Source organism: Brienomyrus brachyistius, chromosome 21 (assembly GCF_023856365.1).
Source record: "Brienomyrus brachyistius isolate T26 chromosome 21, BBRACH_0.4, whole genome shotgun sequence".
Taxonomy (NCBI): Eukaryota; Metazoa; Chordata; class Actinopteri; order Osteoglossiformes; family Mormyridae; genus Brienomyrus; species Brienomyrus brachyistius.
In genome coordinates this window covers 1,546,352-1,565,789 of record NC_064553.1, presented here as the reverse complement: position 1 = coordinate 1,565,789, position 19,438 = coordinate 1,546,352, and the positions used below count along the sequence as shown (strand labels likewise).

Sequence of the window (19,438 nt, the reverse complement as noted above, 5' to 3'; positions counted from 1 at the left end):
CTGATGTAAACTTCCCCTTTGGGTGGCATTTCCAAAAGATCCCCCAGAATCGATGCTTGTAGCTTGTTCCAAAGTCAGCTTTGCTGACAGGCCAAAAGGTCGAAACACAGACATAAAACAGCCTGTGGGGGTGTGGTGTTCAGCCAGAAAGTAACACCTCTGACGTTGCCAGGTTATGACTTTGTTCCTGTGACCAGAATGTTGCCGGTTCAAATCCCAGGGTCAGCAAAGTAATTTCACTGTTGGGCTCTCTGGTTGCTCCAATGCCTGGCTGATGCTGCTTTCTCAAATGTATATCATTGGATAAAAAGAATAATCTAAAACAATGCTTGACTGTTTCACTGTGACCTCTGAAAAAAAGAAGTAAAACTTCATTACAGATTTAAAGAGTTACAGTCGGCTGAGTCATAATTAGCCTTCGTTCAGTTAGAGCCAAACAAGATTCCATTTCCGTTGTGCACTTAAGTGCAAAATGTGTCATGAACTGATTATTTCATTTGTAAGTAAACTAAATTCTTTCCTAAAATGGATGTTGTTATTGCTAATTAATGAATGTTGCAAATGAGGAGAGACCAGTATTGTTTAAATTGAAAGCCTTTTAAGGGTCATCTCTGGATTTCATTTTTAAAAGACTCAGTGGTTACTGAGGGGTGGCGCAGTGGTTACTGAAGGCTGGTGCAGATGTTGCAGTGGTTACTGAGGAGTGGAACAGTGGTTAATGAGGGGTGGTGCAGTGGCGCAGTGGTTACTCAAGGGTGGCGCAGTGGTAACTTAGGGGTGGCTCAGTGGTCACTGAGGGCTGGTGCGGATGTTGCAGTGATCACTGAGAGCTGGTGCAGATGTTGCAGTGGTCACTGAGGGCTGGTGCAGATGTTGCAGTGGTCACTGAGGGCTGGTGCGGATGTTGCAGTGGTTACTGAGGGGTGGCACAGTGGTCACTGAGGGCTGTTGCAGTGGTTACTGAGGGCTGGTGCGGATGTTGCAGTGGTAACTGAGGGGTGGCACAGTGGTCACTGAGGGCTGTTGCAGTGGTTACTGAGGGGTGGTGCGGATGTTGCATGGTTACTGAGGGGTGGCACAGTGGTCACTGAGGGCTGTTGCAGTGGTTACTGAGGGGTGGCACAGTGGTCACTGAGGGCTGTTGCAGTGGTTACTGAGGGGTGGTGCAGTGGTTACTGAGGGGTGGTGCGGATGTTGCAGTGGTTACTTAGGGGTGGCACAGTGGTCACTGAGGGCTGTTGCAGTGGTCACTGAGGGCTGTTGCAGTGGTTACTGAGGGGTGGTGCGGATGTTGCAGTGGTCACTGAGGGGTGGCACAGTGGTCACTGAGGGATGTTGCAATGGTTACTGAGGGGTGGTGCGGATGTTGCAGTGATTACTGAGGGGTGGTGCGGATGTTGCAGTGGTTACTGAGGGGTGGCACAGTGGTCACTGAGGGCTGTTGCAGTGGTCACTGAGGGCTGGTGTGGATGTTGCAGTGGTAACTGAGGGGTGGCACAGTGGTCACTGAGGGTTGTTGCAGTGGTTACTGAGGGCTGGTGCGGATGTTGCAGTGGTCACTGAGGGCTGGTGTAGATGTTGCAGTGGTAACTGAGGGGTGGCACAGTGGTCACTGAGGGCTGTTGCAGTGGTTACTGAGGGCTGTTGCAGTGGTCACTGAGGGGTGGTGCGGATGTTGCAGTGGTCACTGAGGGGTGGCACAGTGGTCGCTCGGTTGTTCCCTGCCTTGTGCCCATAGCCCACAGGAATAGGCTTTGGACCCCCCACAACCCTGGGTAGGAAAAGTGGAGACAGAAAATGGATGGAATGGATAGGTGATTATTTCTAGTGAGAGTCCATGATAATAACTCAGACAATGAAGATAATCCATCCATCCATTATATGCTGCTTATCCAGGGTCGGGTCACAGGGCATCAATCTAAGCAGGAGGGAGTCCTCCTGCAGCTCCACCAGGGTACCAAGGCATCCCCAGGCCCCATTTCCCCGTGTCCTGGGTCTGCCCTGGGGTCCCCTTTGAGCCCCTCCCAAATGTCCCAGACATCCTGTGCAGGAAGCTCCTTTCTGCCGCTTGTATCCATGATCTCATTCTTTCAGTCGCTACCCAAAGCTTATGACCATAGGTGGACCGTAGGAGCATAGATTGACTCTCTTTACCACAACAGAAGGGTACAGTCTCCGCATTACTGCCAACGCAGCACCCATCCGCATGTCGATCTCCTGCTCCATCTTCACTCACTCGTAAACCAAACCCTGAAATACATAAATTCCTCCGCTTCAGGCAGCAACTCAATCCCCCACCCAGAGAGGGCAATCCACCCTTTTCTGGTTGAAACGCATGACCTCAGACTTGAAGGTGCTGATCCTCATCCAGGCCACTTCACACTTGGATACAAGCCGCCCCAGTGCAGGCAGCAGGCAGCAGGTCACAGCCTGGTGAAGCTAACAGGATCACATCATCTTGTCTATGCCTAGAAATTCCATCTATAAAAGTAACAAACAAAACAAACAGAATCTGGCCCTTGTGGAGTCCAACACCTACCTGAAACGAGTTTGATTTACTGCTGGAAATGTGAAGCGAACTCATACTCCATTTATACAGAGACCTGATGGCCTGAAGCAACAGACCCCGTTCTCCACATGCCTGGAGAGCCCCCCCACAGAAGACCCCCTAAGAAACACGATCATATGCTCACAAAACACCAACAAATCAAGGTCAAATATATAGCAAACACAATCCTCCTGCTTCATTGCTCTGCTTTGGTAGCAGGCTACATGCCAAAACACGGTCACGACTACTAGACGTCTATGATATGGATATGGATATAGATATTGATTTATTGTAAATTTATGGAGGAGTGGAGGAGTTTAAGTATCTCGGGATCTTGTTCACGAGTGGGGGGACGATGGAACGGGAGGTCGACAGGCGGATCGGGGCGGCGTCAGCAGTCATGCGGGCGCTGCATCGGTCTGTCATGGTGAAGAGAGAGCTGAGCCAAAAGGCGAAGCTCTCGATTTACCAGTCGATCTACGTTCCTACCCTCATCTATGGTCATGAGCCGAAAGTAGTGACCGAAAGAACGAGATCGCGGGTGCAAGCGGCCGAAATGAGTTTCCTCCGCAGGGTGGCTGGGCTCTCCCTTAGAGATAGGGTGAGGAGTTCAGTTAGTCGGGAGGGACTCAGAGTAGAGCCGCTGCTCCTCCCCATCGAGAGGAGCCAGATGAGGTGGCTCGGGCATCTGATTCGGATGCCTCCGGGACGCCTCCCTGGGGAGGTGTTCCGGGCATGTCCCACTGGGAGGAGACCCCGGGGAAGACCCAGGACACGCTGGAGAGACTATGTCTCTCGGCTGGCCTGGGAACGCCTCGGGATCCCCCCAGAGGAGCTGGATGAAGTGGCCGGGGAGAGGGAAGTCTGGGCTGCCCTGCTGAGACTGCTGCCCCCGCGACCCGACCCCGGATAAGCGGAGGATAATGGATGGATGGATGGATATGGATGGATGTAAATTTATGGTTAAAAATATGGTTAACATATGATTAATGTGAGAACTACTTATACATTTGTAACACTGCATAACTTATTTCGTATTACTTCATATGTGAACCTCCCTGTGCACCAGTTGGGGCAGCTTCCAATCCCCCCCCCCCCCCCCCCCCCCCGGTGCCCTTCTACCCAAGGCCTTCAGGGCGTGCGAAACTGACCACATGCAGGCTACTGTGAGACAAGGACACACAGTATTCCAGACAATCTCTTCTTTCTCAAGGCCTAAGACATAACAGACCCAATATGCCCCCCCTCCCAGGCCTCCTGATGTACAGTTTCCTTTCCACATTCGCAGCAGCTCAGCCCTCTTTTGATAACCAGACAGGTTACATTCTATGTACCAAGACCCAATTTTAGTGGCCAACGATTGTACTGTGCCCCAGTACAATTGCCAGCCCTGCGCCAAGGTCATTCCCCTGCGCATCATCCCAGTGTTTCTGGGAAGGGACACAGAGGAATCTGGGACAAGCAGCCTGGCTGCAGGTTGGGGGGCCACTGTGCCCCAGGGGACCATCATGCTGATCTGAAATAGGACTTGAGAGCCTCGGGCCCAGCAGATCTCTGACATTAGTGGCCTTCTCTCTCACCCATTAGTCATACTGATTTTCCTCAGAGATTATTGTGTTTCTTGGTTCGGTGGGTTTTTTAAAGAACCCCAGTTTTAGTCAGACCAAAGTCCTGACTGGGATAAGCGGTTAAAAGATGGATGGATGGATGGATGGATGGATGGATGGTAGATGAAGCACCTATGATAGAGTTCTGGAGCCACAGCCAGGAAACATCACCTGCACTGATCCCTCTAACCCAGTTTTAAGGCCGTAGAAGCAAAGTTCCAGGGTTTAAAAATGAGCTTTCCGGCCTTTTAGATCCTTGTTTCTTACATAAACATGCAGAAAATCGAATCTGTTGCTCTTTCAGTAGACAGACCTGAAGCCCCTGAAAGTCACACACGTCTGTAGTGCCTTTACCCTTTTATTCCTATTTCACCTCAGACGTGGCAAACAGCGCACGCGTCCTTACAGCTTAGCGAGCCCCAACGCTGCAGAAATTTTCCATAAGTCCGCGGTCGAATTACCACCACTGCTGTACCACCAGTGGCCTCTCCAAACCGGAACATGTGGAATCCGAGCCCTGCACTGACATTGGCTGGCTGGCTGGCTGGCTGAGTGGCGAACGACGTGTTAGATTCCCAGCCTGTGGATGGTTCCCTAAGAAACAGCATTAGATCTTCCAGCTGAGCTACACTCATCCGGTGCCAGTCGCTCCTTCCAGGTTTCTTTCCACAGCTGAAGCAGAGTTTCTGTTCCGTGTGTTTGCTTGCTGAGTAAAATCTTCCAGGTGTTGTCATGCTGGTTATGGGTGATGGGTGACGGCTTGACCTTAACTGGGGTTAACTTGGCGACGCGAAAGTGCGCTGTGATATACACGCCCTCTCTCATACATGTGTGGCTGTGATGGGGCGGGTGGCGTGTCAGCATCCGTGAGCTGATTACGCCGTACGCGTCGTGGGAAAGCATGTGTTTGCCAATGTGGCGCCTCGCAGAAATTTCTCGCCCGATACAGAACCTCTCACTTGACTTTCTCTCACGGTAAAGGCCCCCTCCACCGCGTGGGACTTCCGGCAGCCCTCCCTTAATCTCTTAGGCCTCTTAGCACTGCGCTGCCTTCATGGGGGCATCACGGGGCAGTCAGGAGACATAGGGGGTGTGACCACGTACCCTGTGACCACTGGGTCACCGCAGCCATTTCGAGAAACACGGGAATGTGACTGCAAAGCTCAGGGCTCCATTTCCTGCTTAAAACCGCATGCGGATATCAGAGCCTCAAAGGCAGCCCCATGTTTTTTATTTAGACACAGCCTTACTGACGCCGCCTACAGGCTCCCGGGAGCGGTGCACCCTCCACGGCAGCAAGGTTTAACCCGAGGCTGGCTAACATCCACAGCTCAGCCTGAGCGGGTCCTGAGGGATGCCCATACACTGGGGGCACACACCAGGGCTGGGTCACTCACAGCGGGTCTGGGACTCTCCTCCAGGCCCTGTGCTGAACCACAGCCACTGCAAGGAAGAACCAGCACAGTGTGTTCCCGGTACGTGTTGGTTAATTGATTTTGTGCACATATGCATTAATCAGGAGAGGGAATCGATGACGGTAAGCGCAGTGGCGAGAGCTGGAAGGGCGGCCCAAACAGATTCTCCGACCCGCTCGGTCACCACGCCGCCCTAAGCAGGGGTAACGTTACACTATTTAATTTGCTGCTTGTTTGCTCTCTCATGTTTCTTCAGGGCCATCATCCCGGGCAGCGAAGGCCCGTCCACTGAGACCGAACCACGTTACACGTCACATTTCTGGAAATGTCGAGTGGGGGGCGGGGGGATGTCCTAAGGATTGAGTTACAGGCTGATGGGACGGAACCTTCCTGCCAGCCGTGTCCCAACTAACCATGAATGATGGCCAGGAGCTGGTCATGTGTATCATGTGTGTTGGGGGGGCTAAGCTGCACCATGTGACACGTCACCTGATGCACCATGTGACTTTGCTCTCCTGGGACTTCATGCTGTGGCGCTGCAGATGGTCACAAGACTGACTTGCCCCAAAAGAATTGACTCACGAATCGCTGCACAAAAACTTGTAGACAGGAAACCACGCATTTCCTGCAGGAAAAAGGAAACAGGAGACGCTTTCCTTTCGGTGTTGTTTTTAGCTGAAGCTGTGGAACGTGTTGCTATTCCGAGCTGTTTCAGTCATCTGTGTGTCCCTAAGCAATCTCTCACATATTTCTGGCCGGCACACATTTCTGCAGTGCAGCTGACAGGAATTCGGTTAGCCTTTGGCCTGCAAGCTTCGCTCCAGTGGAGCGTCATGCACACAGGGGCGTCTTTGTGGGAGTTGGGGGCTCTTTCGGGGGTCAACAGAAAGTGAGGCCCAGAGTGGACACCTCCTGTGTAAGAGAGCTGAACAGAATGAACAGGTGATACACAGCTTAGATCTACATGAGAGGTGAAGAGAAGTCGCTGCAGGACACTGAAGAACAGTGAAGCGCCGTGGGAAACTAATGGTCGTTTCTTCTTTTTCCATAAATAAATGGAGCCCGACCTCTGCGGAAGGCAGAGATGCAGAAGATGGTTTATCTACCATCTCAGCTGAAAGGTAAGATCAACGCATCCTGCAGACCTTGTCAAAAGCCTTGCAGTCCTCCTGCTCTGTCTGTAAGGCTCTCCACAGAGAGGGCCCATGGGATTGTGGGAGGGAGCCCGCGCTGGTGTTCTGGAGTCAGGCACATGGCATCTTGCCAGGCTGGTGTTTTGTGTGTCAGCTCCTTATCACCTTCGGGTCCTGGAACGGAGAAGACGGCCGATTCTCAGGCCGAGCACAACCGCCTCCTCCAAATATCCCGTGAGCCAGAACTCAAGGGCGGGCCCACAATGCACTCGTCGCCGCTAACGACGCCCCAGTTTGACAGCTTCTGGCTTGTGCTGTTTTGCCGTGTGATGCCATATCCAATGAAATGAGAAGGAAGCTGAAACTCCACGGAGGGGGCATGGGGAAAACGTGGCAGAGCCCCGGCCGATGGAGTCACGGCAGTTAGAGTCAGCGGCACTGATCCCGGGCGACTCCGCTTACTGTTTGCATAAACAAATGTCTGCCTGGCCCAATACCTAAACGCAGGCATCCCCCTAATGTGAAAAGGTAAGTACCTAAAATCGCCAGAATTAAAAAGAGAAAGATTCAGAGCACAGGGAACAGCTTCCGTGACCCAGCCGGCCCGTGTGTGGCTGAGCTCTCCTGGAATGTTACCCTCATTGTGTTTACTGTGCTGCATATAATCACTGTTACTGCCACTGTATGTTACCCTCATTGTATTTGCTGTGCGGTGTAACCGCTCACCTTGCGTCAGACTTCATCTTATTTTCCTTTTCAAAAACAGTAGATATGCCTCATAAGACCAGAATATGTGATTTCCAGTAACTTCTCGAGATTACTCAAACACATACTCAAATCTATTTTATGAAATCTTATTTTATATCTATTTGTATCACTTTTTCTTATTTTGTGTTCTGTGTTTGGGTTAAATAATAATAATAATAATTATTATTATTATTATTATTATTATTGTTGTTGTTGTTGTTTTATTCATTCAGAGTGTGTTCCCATGAGCCTTTGTAATATTACAGTTATATGAATCAGCTTTAGATCATGGGAAAGAGCTTCTGTGATTCCGCTTAAATATGATCCATATTTAGTTTTTACTATTTTCGTTTCATGGTAGCAGGGGAGGTCATGGCCGCCTCTGGGACCTTTGGGGATACAACTGCTTGTCACTGGGGCTGCACCCTCAAGGGTTTTCCAGTTGTACCCTTAGCTGTAGGTAAATGTACATTTTAAGGTACAGAAATGGACTTAGAGGAACATTTTTGCACCACTGGGGATATATTAATGTTGCTTGTACCAAAACTATACAGGACTGAACCATTTTTTCTGATACTGTAGGGGTGGGAGGGGGAGTTAGGAAGCTCAGTCACGATGAAGAACAAAGACCAGGAGTTTACAGAACGGAGCCAGTGCAGACAGCCAGCGGTCTCAGTTCATCTGCCCCACACTGGCACCGGTGCATGGGCAGTTTGGCGGCGCAGCCACGTTTGGGGAAGTACAGGAGCCATTGTGCTCCGTGGAGCCGAGCAAGCAGGACATCCTGCCAAAGACGGGAAGCCTGCAGGGGCTGGAGAAATGTCACCGAAGACGAATCAGCGTATAAGACCTGCAACATGTACAAAACCCTGGACACCACAGAAAATCCTAAGTGACTAAGATGGAGACGGAATGAACTCCCATAGCCGTCTTCTTTATGAAAGAGAGAGCAGGACGAACATAATCACCTTACAGTAATTATATGGAGAAATTTGAGACGGCAGCTTTGGAGAGAGTGTAAAGACAGATCACAGCAGAGTGTACTCTTAGTCTGCTCTTTGCCAGGGAGTGTGTGCCAGTCTGTAGCGTGCGATCGGACACAGCTTTTCATAAAGCGGCCTGCCTCGCCTCCAGCGGTGCCCTACCCAGACACACATGGGGTCTGTTCCTTCCACATCGCTCACAGGCCACAGATCAGGCACAGCCTGTTAGGTATAACTGCCCAGAAAACCTTCCAAATAACAGCACAAGTCCGGACTAGTCTTACTTAGTTTTGGTTTTATTGGTTTATTACACTTTTACTTTAAGGGAAAATATCCGATTTCTGATTCACACAATATCTGGTACATTCAGCGGTTTGCAGGCCCGCGTGCATTTGACTTTTCCGTCAATGTTTGAGGCATATCTTTGACATGCAAACAGATCGTTTTGCAAACATGGTCACTACAGTACAAAACTTACATGTGCGAAGGTGATCTCTGCTAAAATAAGCACGCATTTTTGCAACCATTAAACTATAAATTTGGACAAATATGAGTATTAGGGCAAAATAGTAGGTAATTAATTTTGTAAGTTTTTATGTAGCCTGTTATTGCACGTTACTGGAGTCTCCATTTGAACAAACTTGGAAAAGAAATCGCACCAGTTTCGGCACGGCATCTTCACTGTACGCGAGACTAATAATATATAATCAAGTAATTTAACATAGCAGTAATAACTACATTCACCTTAAACATTACTGTGATTTACAACCCATGTAAGTTTGAAAGATCAGGACTGTGTTGTGACTTCGTCCTGCTCTTTGAAGGACCGAGATTGTGCCGCGGTCTCAGTCGAGCCGATCTGGGGATTAATGAGGAACTCTGTTCACAGCCCTGAAAGCAGGGTCTCCGCTAACAGCGCAGGAGTCATGCGTGTCCGAAGGATATGAATGCTGGAATAAACGTCGACCTTTCGGACGGTGAAAGAGCGGCGCTTTGTGCGTTCGTGCGCCTGTGTGTGTGTGACAGACAGACAGACAGAGGGAGGGCCGGAGCTCTGTAGCGACTCCACGCCAACAGCGATCTGCACGCTGTAAGCTGGACACCAGTGAAGAGGCGACGCAGGAAAAGTCGCAGCAAGTGACTGGCAGAGAGACCCTCGATCGGGGCTACGAGACGCGGCTGTGTGTCCCGCTGAGCTCGGCACCTTGCTATCGGCGCTCTCGGGGGCTGGGGGCGGCCGGACTGGAGCGCAACCGCGCCGGCCACCATGAGCTTTGATGCCGGCGTATCTTTCAGTCTAGCACAGCGCTTTGAAGAGACGCTTCGTGGACCGGAGCGCAGCCGATGAGACATGAAGCCTCTCTGCCAGCCGTCGCCGGCCTAAAGGGCTGGGAGAGCAGACGAAGTGTGCAGGGGGGAAGAAGGTGCTATAAAAAGGCACAGAGGCGCCGGCTGCCGGGCGCCCTTCAACACCGCAGCTAAATTCCCAGCCGGGAGCCGCTTCGGGGAGTCATGCCGGACTGTGACTCCGCATAGTTACGGCAGACAGACGGGGAGCGCCTCGGAGCGACGGTAAGGCCGGGCTGGGGCTGCTTTCAGCCCGCTTTGTGAGAAGCCGATCGCTCGGCATTAGGCCCGGATCTGGCCCTGGCCTTTTCTTGCCGCCCGAGACCGAGTCCCTACCCCCGGTTTTTATTTAGCCAGAACCGAGCCGATTCCCTCCACATCCACCAGTCCGGAGCGTGTAACGGGCCGCATCCGTTAATGATTTATCCGCCGCTGGTGTCGTCTCTCGGGAAGCAGCCTCGGTCCGTCTGCGGACACTTTGCCGCCGTCGCGGTGCTGGCGGATACATTGCAGCGTCGGCCGTGACTCGGGTGCACCGGCGCTCCCCGAGTCTCCTCCCGGTAACGGTACTGTCCACAGCCCGGTCAGGTTCTTCTTACGGAGCTTTCCGTGTGTCTCCCCTATTATGCGGCGCCCGAAGCCCCGAAATAAAAGCTTTTTCTTGGGAAAAATTCGGAAGAATTCAGCTGAAGCATTCTATTGTGGTAAGCTATTATTTTTATTTAAAGTTCTCATGTCCAATATGTTGTATCCATATCGGTAGGATTGCATGGGAAAGTTGTAATAATGTCGCTGATTCACCAGTGTTTGGCTCGTGGTAAAACCCCCCAGCACGCCTGTTTCTTTCTTGTGTTTTATAAAACGGTGATGTGTCCAGTTTGGCGAAAGATTTAACTGGAATGCGCTTCTGTTTAATTATATTTCTGATAAGTTATTTCTGGGCATTTTCTGGTCTTTTATTCAATCGTTGTGTTACGCCGCCAAACTTAAAAGCAGCCGCGGCTTCTCGCCTCCCCGGCTGCAGTAAATGACGCTCCGGCGGCGCGGATTCCACGCCGACCTGCTCCCGTCCAGAACGTCCAACTTACGCCAATATTTAAACTGGTTACAAATTGACAAGCCGTCCGATCACGTGCGCAGACTGCTCGTGCCGGCACGCCCTAAACGTGGCGGCCGGGGCAGGGAGCGGACCGGGTTGGACTTCGGGCCGGTGCGCTTACTAACCCCCCCCCCGTCTCCTCCGCAGGTGATGTGGAGCTAAAGCGACTATGTGAGAAATGAGTATGATGAAACCCACACGCAAGCTGCTCTTTGTCTTGTGTCCCATGCTGGTCTTGGGCTTCATCTATTACTCAGCCGGGAAGCTGCACCTGCACATGTGGGGCCAGAAGACTCGTGAGTAGCCCGCCGAGCTCGCGCCGCGTCACCGCGTGCGTCCGTCCGTCCGTCTGTCTGTCTGTACGTCCGTCCGTCAGTTAGTCTGTCCGTCAGTCCGTCTCTGCGGCCTGCAGCACCCGAGCCGCCTCCCCGGGGCGGTGGCACGGACAGGGTGTGCGCTCGGCGGCGGAGGTCATGGCCGCCCTCCCAGGCATTACGGCCCCCCGACCTACAGAGTTGTCTTCATCCGCAGCTGGACCTGTTTCTACCACGAAAATAACGTGGCATCCAGGGCGCGCGTGTCCCTGCGTCTGGGGGTGTGAGAGAGCGCGAGATTGTGACAAAAATAGCGGCGGCAGGTGGGTAAAAGGCACCTGATAACCGACAAAGTGGAAGTGGAGTTTTTTTTTGTAATCAAAAGTGCATGTTCTGCATTTGCAGCATAGGTTTCCTGGGGGGGGGGGGCATGACCTTTTGGCTTGGATTGTTTAAGAGCTCGCCTCCCTCTTCCAGTGTGATAAACCTGAAATATATGACAGGAGACTAAATCTACACATGTGATTGTCACTTTTATTGGAGGAACTTCGTTGTATTTAAAAAAATTTGGTTTGCAGTTCAATAATAGTCACTTTTCAGTCATTTGCTGAATATATGGCTCACTTGGTTCTGCTAAGTGTCTGAAAGAAAATATTGCATGTGGCCCTTGGCTTATCGGTGAAATGGAAGGGAGCCGTGCGTGCTAATATTCAGTGTTGCCAGATGGGGGCGGTAATAGTCCGTTTGATGGTACCTGGAAATTCATTCACTCCAGACTAAATTTCCATAAATTCTGCAAACTCACGCTTAAAGTATTTGGGAATGGTGTGGTGGAACAGGAGGCCTCTTGCTGCTCCCCCCCCTTGTTCTGAAGGCTGCCACTCCCCTAAGTACAAATCTTAGCATCCATGACCCCAGTAAAGCGCAGTCCCCACAATGGGGATGTCAGTCCCAGTGCGCTGTGTGAATCCCTGGTATGCAGGAAGTCATATCTGCAGTAGCAGCTTTGTATATCCTGTTTTTTTGTTCCGCAATAGCTGCCGTCAACACTTTTATTTTCTTCTTTTGCTTAGGTCTTACAGCTGGCCTGACCCTCCCGCCCCCCCTCCCCCTCTGAGTCTGCATGTCTGTAAATATTTGGGTAAACCCAGCGACATGTTAGCTTTCTGAGAAATCAGACTTTTTGGAAAACTCCGCCTGTTTTCACGCAGCAAAATTAACAGTAATGTTTGTGTGTGTGTGTGCGCGTGTCTTTAATACTGTTTTCTGAAGTACAAGATGCTCATTTCAGATTGCATCGAAAGGTTGTACCCTCTCTCAAAGAAAATGCCTTGTAATTGCTTCGGTTCCTGGCTGTGACTTACAGTTGCAGCCTTTGATCCGGCTCCATGTGCTGCCTGCTGGAGGCTGTCAGCAGTCGTCTGTATCGGTCCGTCTTTGGGCCCATCTGCTCCAATACGCTTTCGTTTAGTAACACAAAAACATTTCTTATGATCTAGTCTTCTGTCCACACTACCACGGACCTGTTCTCCCCCAGCAGAGGAGAAAAAATTCACCGTTTTCTGACCACTAACGTTTCTGTGAATGCATTAGTGCGGACACTCATAAGCGAGGTCTGCACTAATGCATGGCTACACCAGGGAGCTCCGATTGGTTCGCACCCGTGACTGTTTCCTGATTAGCTCTCTTAGTTTTCCCTTGATTTGGATTTTATTCACGGGAATCAGAAATGCATGGTCTGACGTCGTGGATGTTCGGGACTCTCGCTATTTGGAATATGTTGTTTTGCTTAATTGTGTGCAGCTACATCCTATTTTGTGTACGTCGTATTGTGGAGCTCCGAAAGAGCCTGAGCCACGTGCCTGCTGATTAGACATCCAGCCATCGCACCGTTACAGTGCTCTGAAGCTGAGGGAAGAGAGCGATACTTGTACTGGCTACATTTCTGGGCCCCTGGGTTGTTGCTGTGGTGGCTTCTTTCATGTCCAGCTTTGCGTTTGCACCACTGCAGTATCACAGTACACTGTGATATTTCCATACCTATTTACATAGTCTAAAACGGTTTATCCTGTTCAGGGTTGTGGTGGGGCTGAAGCCTATGGGCGCAAGGCAGGGAACAACCCAGGATGGGGCACCAACCCATCGCAGGGCACAAGGCAGGGAACAACCCAAGATGGGGTGCCGGCCCATCACAGGGCACAAGGCAGGGAACAACCCAGGATGGGGTGCCGGCCCATCGCAGGGCACAAGGCAGGGAACAACCCAGGATGGGGCGCCAACCCATCGCAGGGCACAAGGCAGGGAACAACCCAGGATGGGGTGCCGGCCCATCGCAGGGCGCAAGGCAGTGAACAACCCAGGATGGGGTGCCGGCCCATCGCAGGGCGCAAGGCAGGGAACAACCCAGGATGGGGTGCCGGCCCATCGCAGGGCGCAAGGCAGGGAACAACCCAGGATGGGGCGCCAACCCATCACAGGGCACAAGGCAGGGAACAACCCAGGATGGGGTGCCGGCCCATCGCAGGGCACAAGGCGGGGAACAACCCAGGATGGGGTGCCGGCCCATCGCAGGGCACAAGGCGGGGAACAACCCAGGATGGGGTGCCGGCCCATCGCAGGGCACAAGGCAGGGAACAACCCAGGATGGGGTGCCGGCCCATCACAGGGCACAAGGCAGGGAACAACCCAGTATGGGGCGCCAACCCATCACAGGGCACAAGGCAGGGAACAACCCAGGATGGGGTGCCGGCCCATCGCAGGGCACAAGGCAGGGAACAACCCAGGATGGGGTGCCGGCCCATCGCAGGGCACAAGGCAGGGAACAACCCAGGATGGGGTGCCGGCCCATCGCATGGCACAAGGCAGGGAACAACCCAGGATGGGGTGCCAGCCCATCACAGGGCACAAGGCAGGGAACAACCCAGGATGGGGCGCCAACCCATCACAGGGCACAAGGCAGGGAACAACCCAGGATGGGGTGCCGGCCCATCACAGGGCACAAGGCAGGGAACAACCCAGGATGGGGTGCCGGCCCATCACAGGGCACACTCACACACCATTCACTCACATGCACACCAGTTTGGTAACTCCAGTTAGCCTCAGCATGTTTTGTGGAGGGAAACCGGAGTACCTGGTGGAAACCCCACGACGACATGGGGAGAACTTGCAAACTCCACACACGGAGTTATGGCGAAGACTCGAACCCTGGTCCCAGAGGTGTGAGGCGACAGTGCTAACTTCTATACCCCCCCCCCCCCATGATATTTTGCTTTGCTAAATAAAATGCATATATTTACTTTAAACACAGTTGTGCGTGACATTAATTGAAATTTTTATAAAAGCAGAACTTACTAATCAAAGTCAAAACATATACTTTACCAGTTTTAGAATTATAAAAAATTTTGACTGGTAAAAAAACGTGCAAATGACACTAGTGATGAGGTTAGTGTGGACAAAGGTCTTTTCTTTCGGAAAGTCCCGTAATTTGTTTTATGTGTTAATGTGAAAATAGTGTTTGTCTCTCGTCCTCTGTACAGATTTGTCATTCTTTGGCTCCTTCTATGGCTTTCTGGATGCGTTCAGTTGGTAGTTGCGTATTTTCTGACCTGGGATTAAAGCTTCTCTCTCTTAGGATGCGCCCAGCTCGAACTTTTAAGATCTGTAAATAAATGCCAGGATTTCTCAGCAGTGCTTAGCAATTTAAGCAGGTCAGACTGCTGTCTGATTTCTTAGTGGAGTAGATTTAGCCTGGAGATGCTCAGTACCAGCTGAACGTCTGATTACCGCCTGATGCACGCGTTGGTGTTTCTTTCTGTCCAGTAGGAGGGAGGGCAGCTGCCCTTCGTGCCCACTAGAGGGCCCTCTTCCTTGTCCAGACGCCTGAGGAGTTTTCCCAGTGCTTCCTGTGCTTTTGCAGCTTGTCGTGGGTTTTCCCGCCTGTCCTGAGCGGCTCGGACTCTCCTCCTAGGTCTCAAGGCAGCAGGAAACTGCAGCCTGCACACCCACGATGGCTGTTTTTAGTGCCGGTTAGCTTTTAACTTCTTTTGGATTAAAGTTACTGCACCTTCTCGTTTTGTCATAAGAAACGGTGCTGGAGCAGGGCCCAGGCGCGGCTTTCTGTGATCCTTCCGGATGCCGGCGGCATCTGCTTACTTAACGGGAGATGATTTACGTTGGCAGAGTACATCCTGTGTGTGGAGAGTCCTTGTTGTTGTTGTTCCCTCAGAAAGCTGAGACAAGATTGATCTGGTTTCTCTTTTTCCAAAATGCTCAGATCTTCTGTGAAGGTTTGTTGCAAAGGGAAAAATGGGTCATTGTCCCTGACCATAGGCGGTTTGGTGGCGCACTAATGGCTTAGTGGCTGTTTGCAGTTATGGAACAAAGAGCCTGGGCTAAATGGCTGATGAAAGGCTTTTTTATCGGCCTAACCCTCCGGAGGGGATACCGCTTACCAGCTTCGCACTGTCAAGCATCATGTGATCAGCTGGTCTTCCTTTCACATGAATTCAGTAGGTGATCTAGGTTTTCTGGGAAGTAAAAGCAAGCACTGGATTCTTTGGTCAAATCAACTTTTTTTTTTGTCACATACACAGTTGTGCAGTGAAATGCTGGTTCCAAGACTGTGACAGCATCCGTATAAAGAAATAGAACACAAAAGACAAACAGTGTTAGTGGTTTTCATCTACATTCCCTCTGCCCTTTTCACGCTCTTATATTCCCCCAAAATCAGCATTTTGTAGCTGTTCCTTCCACCCGCCCTCACTGGAGTGCTGTTAGGGTTGGCTTCGATGGCAGTAAAATACACCTGGACGGGTCTTAATTCGGCTTTTTATGCATGTAAATAAACATCTGATTCATTTGAAAGGGGGGGGGGGGTTATTTCAGTGAAAGCCAGGAGGTTGGTGCCCTCTCCTCATGGTCTGGCAGCGCTCACTGGGTCTCGGCTATCGTGCGCTGGGTCATTCTCCAAGCTGTGCTTTCCCTTCTGTTTCCTGGGATTCCGCTTCCTGATCCTCGGCGGAGGGCCGGGCAGTTCGCATTTAATGCTACCGTCGTCTCAGATGCCCTGGAGGTGCAGGAATGTTGGCTGGGGGGCACCTCAGCGTGTAAGGCACCGTCCCGTGTGTTTGCGGAGATCTCTGTTTGAGAGGCTGAGCACGCCGCTGCCCCATGACTGCATCCCCAAGCAGGTTAAGGGCGTCTCCTGCAGATCTGCTGAATGGGTGGGGTGACGCGCCCCCCCCCCCCCCCCCCCCCCCCCCGTTGGTTCCGCCGTGTGGTTTAGCAATCGGAGGCTTGCTGGGTTGCAGGCATCTCCTGCAGAACCTTCTCCCACACTCGCCACACTCTTGCTGTTCCTCTCGTCAGAAGTCTGAGGCCTTTCTTCTCACCCAAGTGCTGACAGTTGGTAGGATGTAACACCGAGGAAACGTCTGCGGGGGGTCAGACATCAGCCCTGCTTCAGCAGCTGTCCTCCCTCTGAGTCTCTGACAGGCAGCTCTCCGCAGTGTCATGGTCTTACAGCGCGGATCCCTGTGTCTCTTCAGTCTTCACCTCGCAGTGCCAGAATGTTCTACAGTACAGTTATTGTAGCTTGACACTTCATCCTTGCTACATTTTGCCCATACAGGTGGACAAGTTTTTAGCGGCCCGCGCTTTCGAACCTCTGTCATTTTTTTTTTTCAGGCTCCTCTGGGCCGATGTTACACCGGCATGTACATGGCGACCTCATGAAGCTTCCTGCTGAATGGAATATGCATATGCTGTGAGTGTGAAACAGCAGGTGGCAGCACTGAGGAGCTAGTGAGGGGGACCTGGTCACTGAAGGGGTTGGGGAGGAAGTGTGCATTCTGGGAGAAGTGTGGATGTGGCTCTGTGATGAGGAGATAGAATGTCAGGGTATGCAGACAGCCGGGGAGGGGACAGTACACTGAGGTGTGTGTGTGTGAGACAGAGAGAGGTGTGTGTGTGACATGGACCCTCTATGTTCAAATATAAATTCAAAGGATTGATGCATTAGTTCTGGTGGCTTCGCCGTGCGCTCCCTGCTCCTCCCGTCCGGTCGCCGTGCGCTCCCTGCTCCTCCCGTCCGGTCGCCGTGCGCTCCCTGCTCCTCCTGTCTGGGTTCTCACTGGCATTCAGGTCTCGCCAGCTGTGGCACAGGGATACACGTCCACCTTGATGTTCCAGTGACCTTAGTGAGCTGCCCTGCTACGAATTCTGTAATATTGTGGTTAAAATAACTCAAACGGTCTGTTTAATTCGATATGTCAGTGTTTGGTGGCAGGGTCAGTGGTGAGTGCAAGTGTTCAGCAGATGTATGTAAGTAAGGTCACATGGAGGGGCATGTGGGGGGTCACATGGGGGCCACGGTGACTCTTTACTGGAAAGTCCCGCCAGTCGGCCCGCAGGGCTTCCTGTACAACTCATTTCTCGTCTCTGTTAGAGATGAAGCTCGGGAAGGCACTGTCATACCAAAAGGCAGTACAGATTCAGGTGTAGGCACCTGGCTGGGCGTCGTGCATGTGCTGCACTTCTCTAGGTGCTCTGCCACGCATCTGGGTGTCTCTCTCTCTCTCTTCTTTTGCTGTCCATATCGGACCCGGGCTCAATTGTCATTTAAGTGTGCCGAGTCTAATCCTGCCCACCGGAGACAGATTTATACCTCTGAGTAGAACTGAGGCCGCAGGTACGGCACAGCTGCACTGCAGCCCGGGCTGCAAGCTGACCCACATCTCCCCAGGAACGTAGATATGCACCGCCGCAACCGCAACGACTGTGACTGCTGTGCTTCGGAGCACTGAACTTCCTCCTGTGCAAAAGCGCTGCCGCTGTTGTCAACTGGAAAGGGTTTAGTGTGGGACTGGTTGTGTTTAGCTCGTTGCTGGCCCGCTGTTGTAACCATGGTTGCAGCCATTCTCGTCATGGCTGCATGATATTGGAAAATTTCTGATATCGTGCTCTGGTTTTTAATTTTTACATTTTTTTTTTTGTGATTTAAATACTGTGATGGTTATAAAGCAAAAAATGGCTCATTGAAATTGCAGAACTTTCTAAGTTTTGTTTCCTATGACAGTGGAAATGTTTTGGCAAAACCTAAACCCCCTTGTGCTCAAGCAACCAGTGTTTTGGCGGCGTAATCGTGGAGCAGCAGAGACATTCCAGTGCACAAGGATGTGTTTGTTGGCCACTTGCAAAAGGCTTGGCGTCGGCTCTGTGTAGCCTGAACACAGAAGTGTAAATCAGCCTTAAAGCTTTAATTGTGCTTGAGTTAGTCGTTGTTGTATTTTTCATACTTGAGCAATTAAAACTGTCTAAAATGGCACATGTCGTACCAAGCACTGCCAAGACCTTCGAGGTAAATGGCTTAACAAGATCGTCGGCGGGAGATCAGTCCAGCTAATCGCGCCACACGCCCTGCATTACCCACTGTGTAGCTGATTAAGGGCCTGAATAACAGTCTTATAAATGATCATAGAGACTGGTGGACACACTGCAGTGTGAAACCATCCGATTCCTCCTCTGTCCAGTCAGATTTCTGTGATCTGGGGAAGCATAACCCTTCAGGTAAATCTCCATGGGGCAGAGCCTGTTTCGGGACGTGCTAATATACTGTACGACAGATCTGAATGCGAAACCGCAAAGCCTGATTCCTAACTCTATTAATTCCCTGCTGCTTCTCTCCTAGATTGTATGTGTTGAGTGCCCCTAGAGGGCGCATGTGAGCACATGCTGCCCTGCAGGCTTTTGCCACTTGACGCAGCTCCCTTGGCTAAACTCGCACTCTTGTGTTGCAGAGCCGGTGGAAGAAGCCATTCTCACCGTGGGACGAGCAGGTACAGGCCCACAACACTCTGAAGTATGCTGTCCTGTTGGCTCTGCTGGGAGGTCACTCTGAGTGCAGAAGTGCAGTAAAGATCATGCTGGTGCCTGAATCCGCTAGTGGATTCTGGAGGCCCGTTTTACACGGGAAGCTCGCTGGTGAAGCGTGCAGGTGGTGAGCAGTGCCCCTCCTGAGCCGCTGTCGCCAGAGCTGCCCCTGGTGGACTTCATGCACCTTAAGGCCACGTTCCCTAAACATTACCTGCTTGTTCTGATTACACCGATGTTTGTTTGACTCGTGTGCCACCTGTGCTTTTGAAGTCCATCATGTTAGATAGGATGGTGAAATCTGCCCCATTGCTAAATAAACAAAATGCCCCCCCCACCCCCCCCCCCCCCGAGCCTGACAAGCCACGTGACCCTC

General features: G+C 51.6%; 1 protein-coding gene across 6 annotated transcripts in view; it reads left to right on the top strand.

Moving 5' to 3' along the window:
• Positions 1-3,717: 3,717 nt before the first annotated feature.
• Positions 3,718-19,438, top strand: part of st3gal3b (ST3 beta-galactoside alpha-2,3-sialyltransferase 3b) — a 39,900-nt gene continuing 24,179 nt past the window's right edge. Inside the window, exons 1-3 of one of the 6 annotated variants that reach the window (XM_048988340.1) lie at positions 3,718-6,691; positions 11,027-11,175; positions 18,990-19,028. In XM_048988340.1, the coding sequence (XP_048844297.1) occupies positions 11,058-11,175; positions 18,990-19,028 (157 nt within the window). In that variant the 5' untranslated portion in view covers positions 3,718-6,691; positions 11,027-11,057. The other 5 variants (XM_048988343.1, XM_048988339.1, XM_048988338.1 and 2 more) reach the window with 5 other exon arrangements.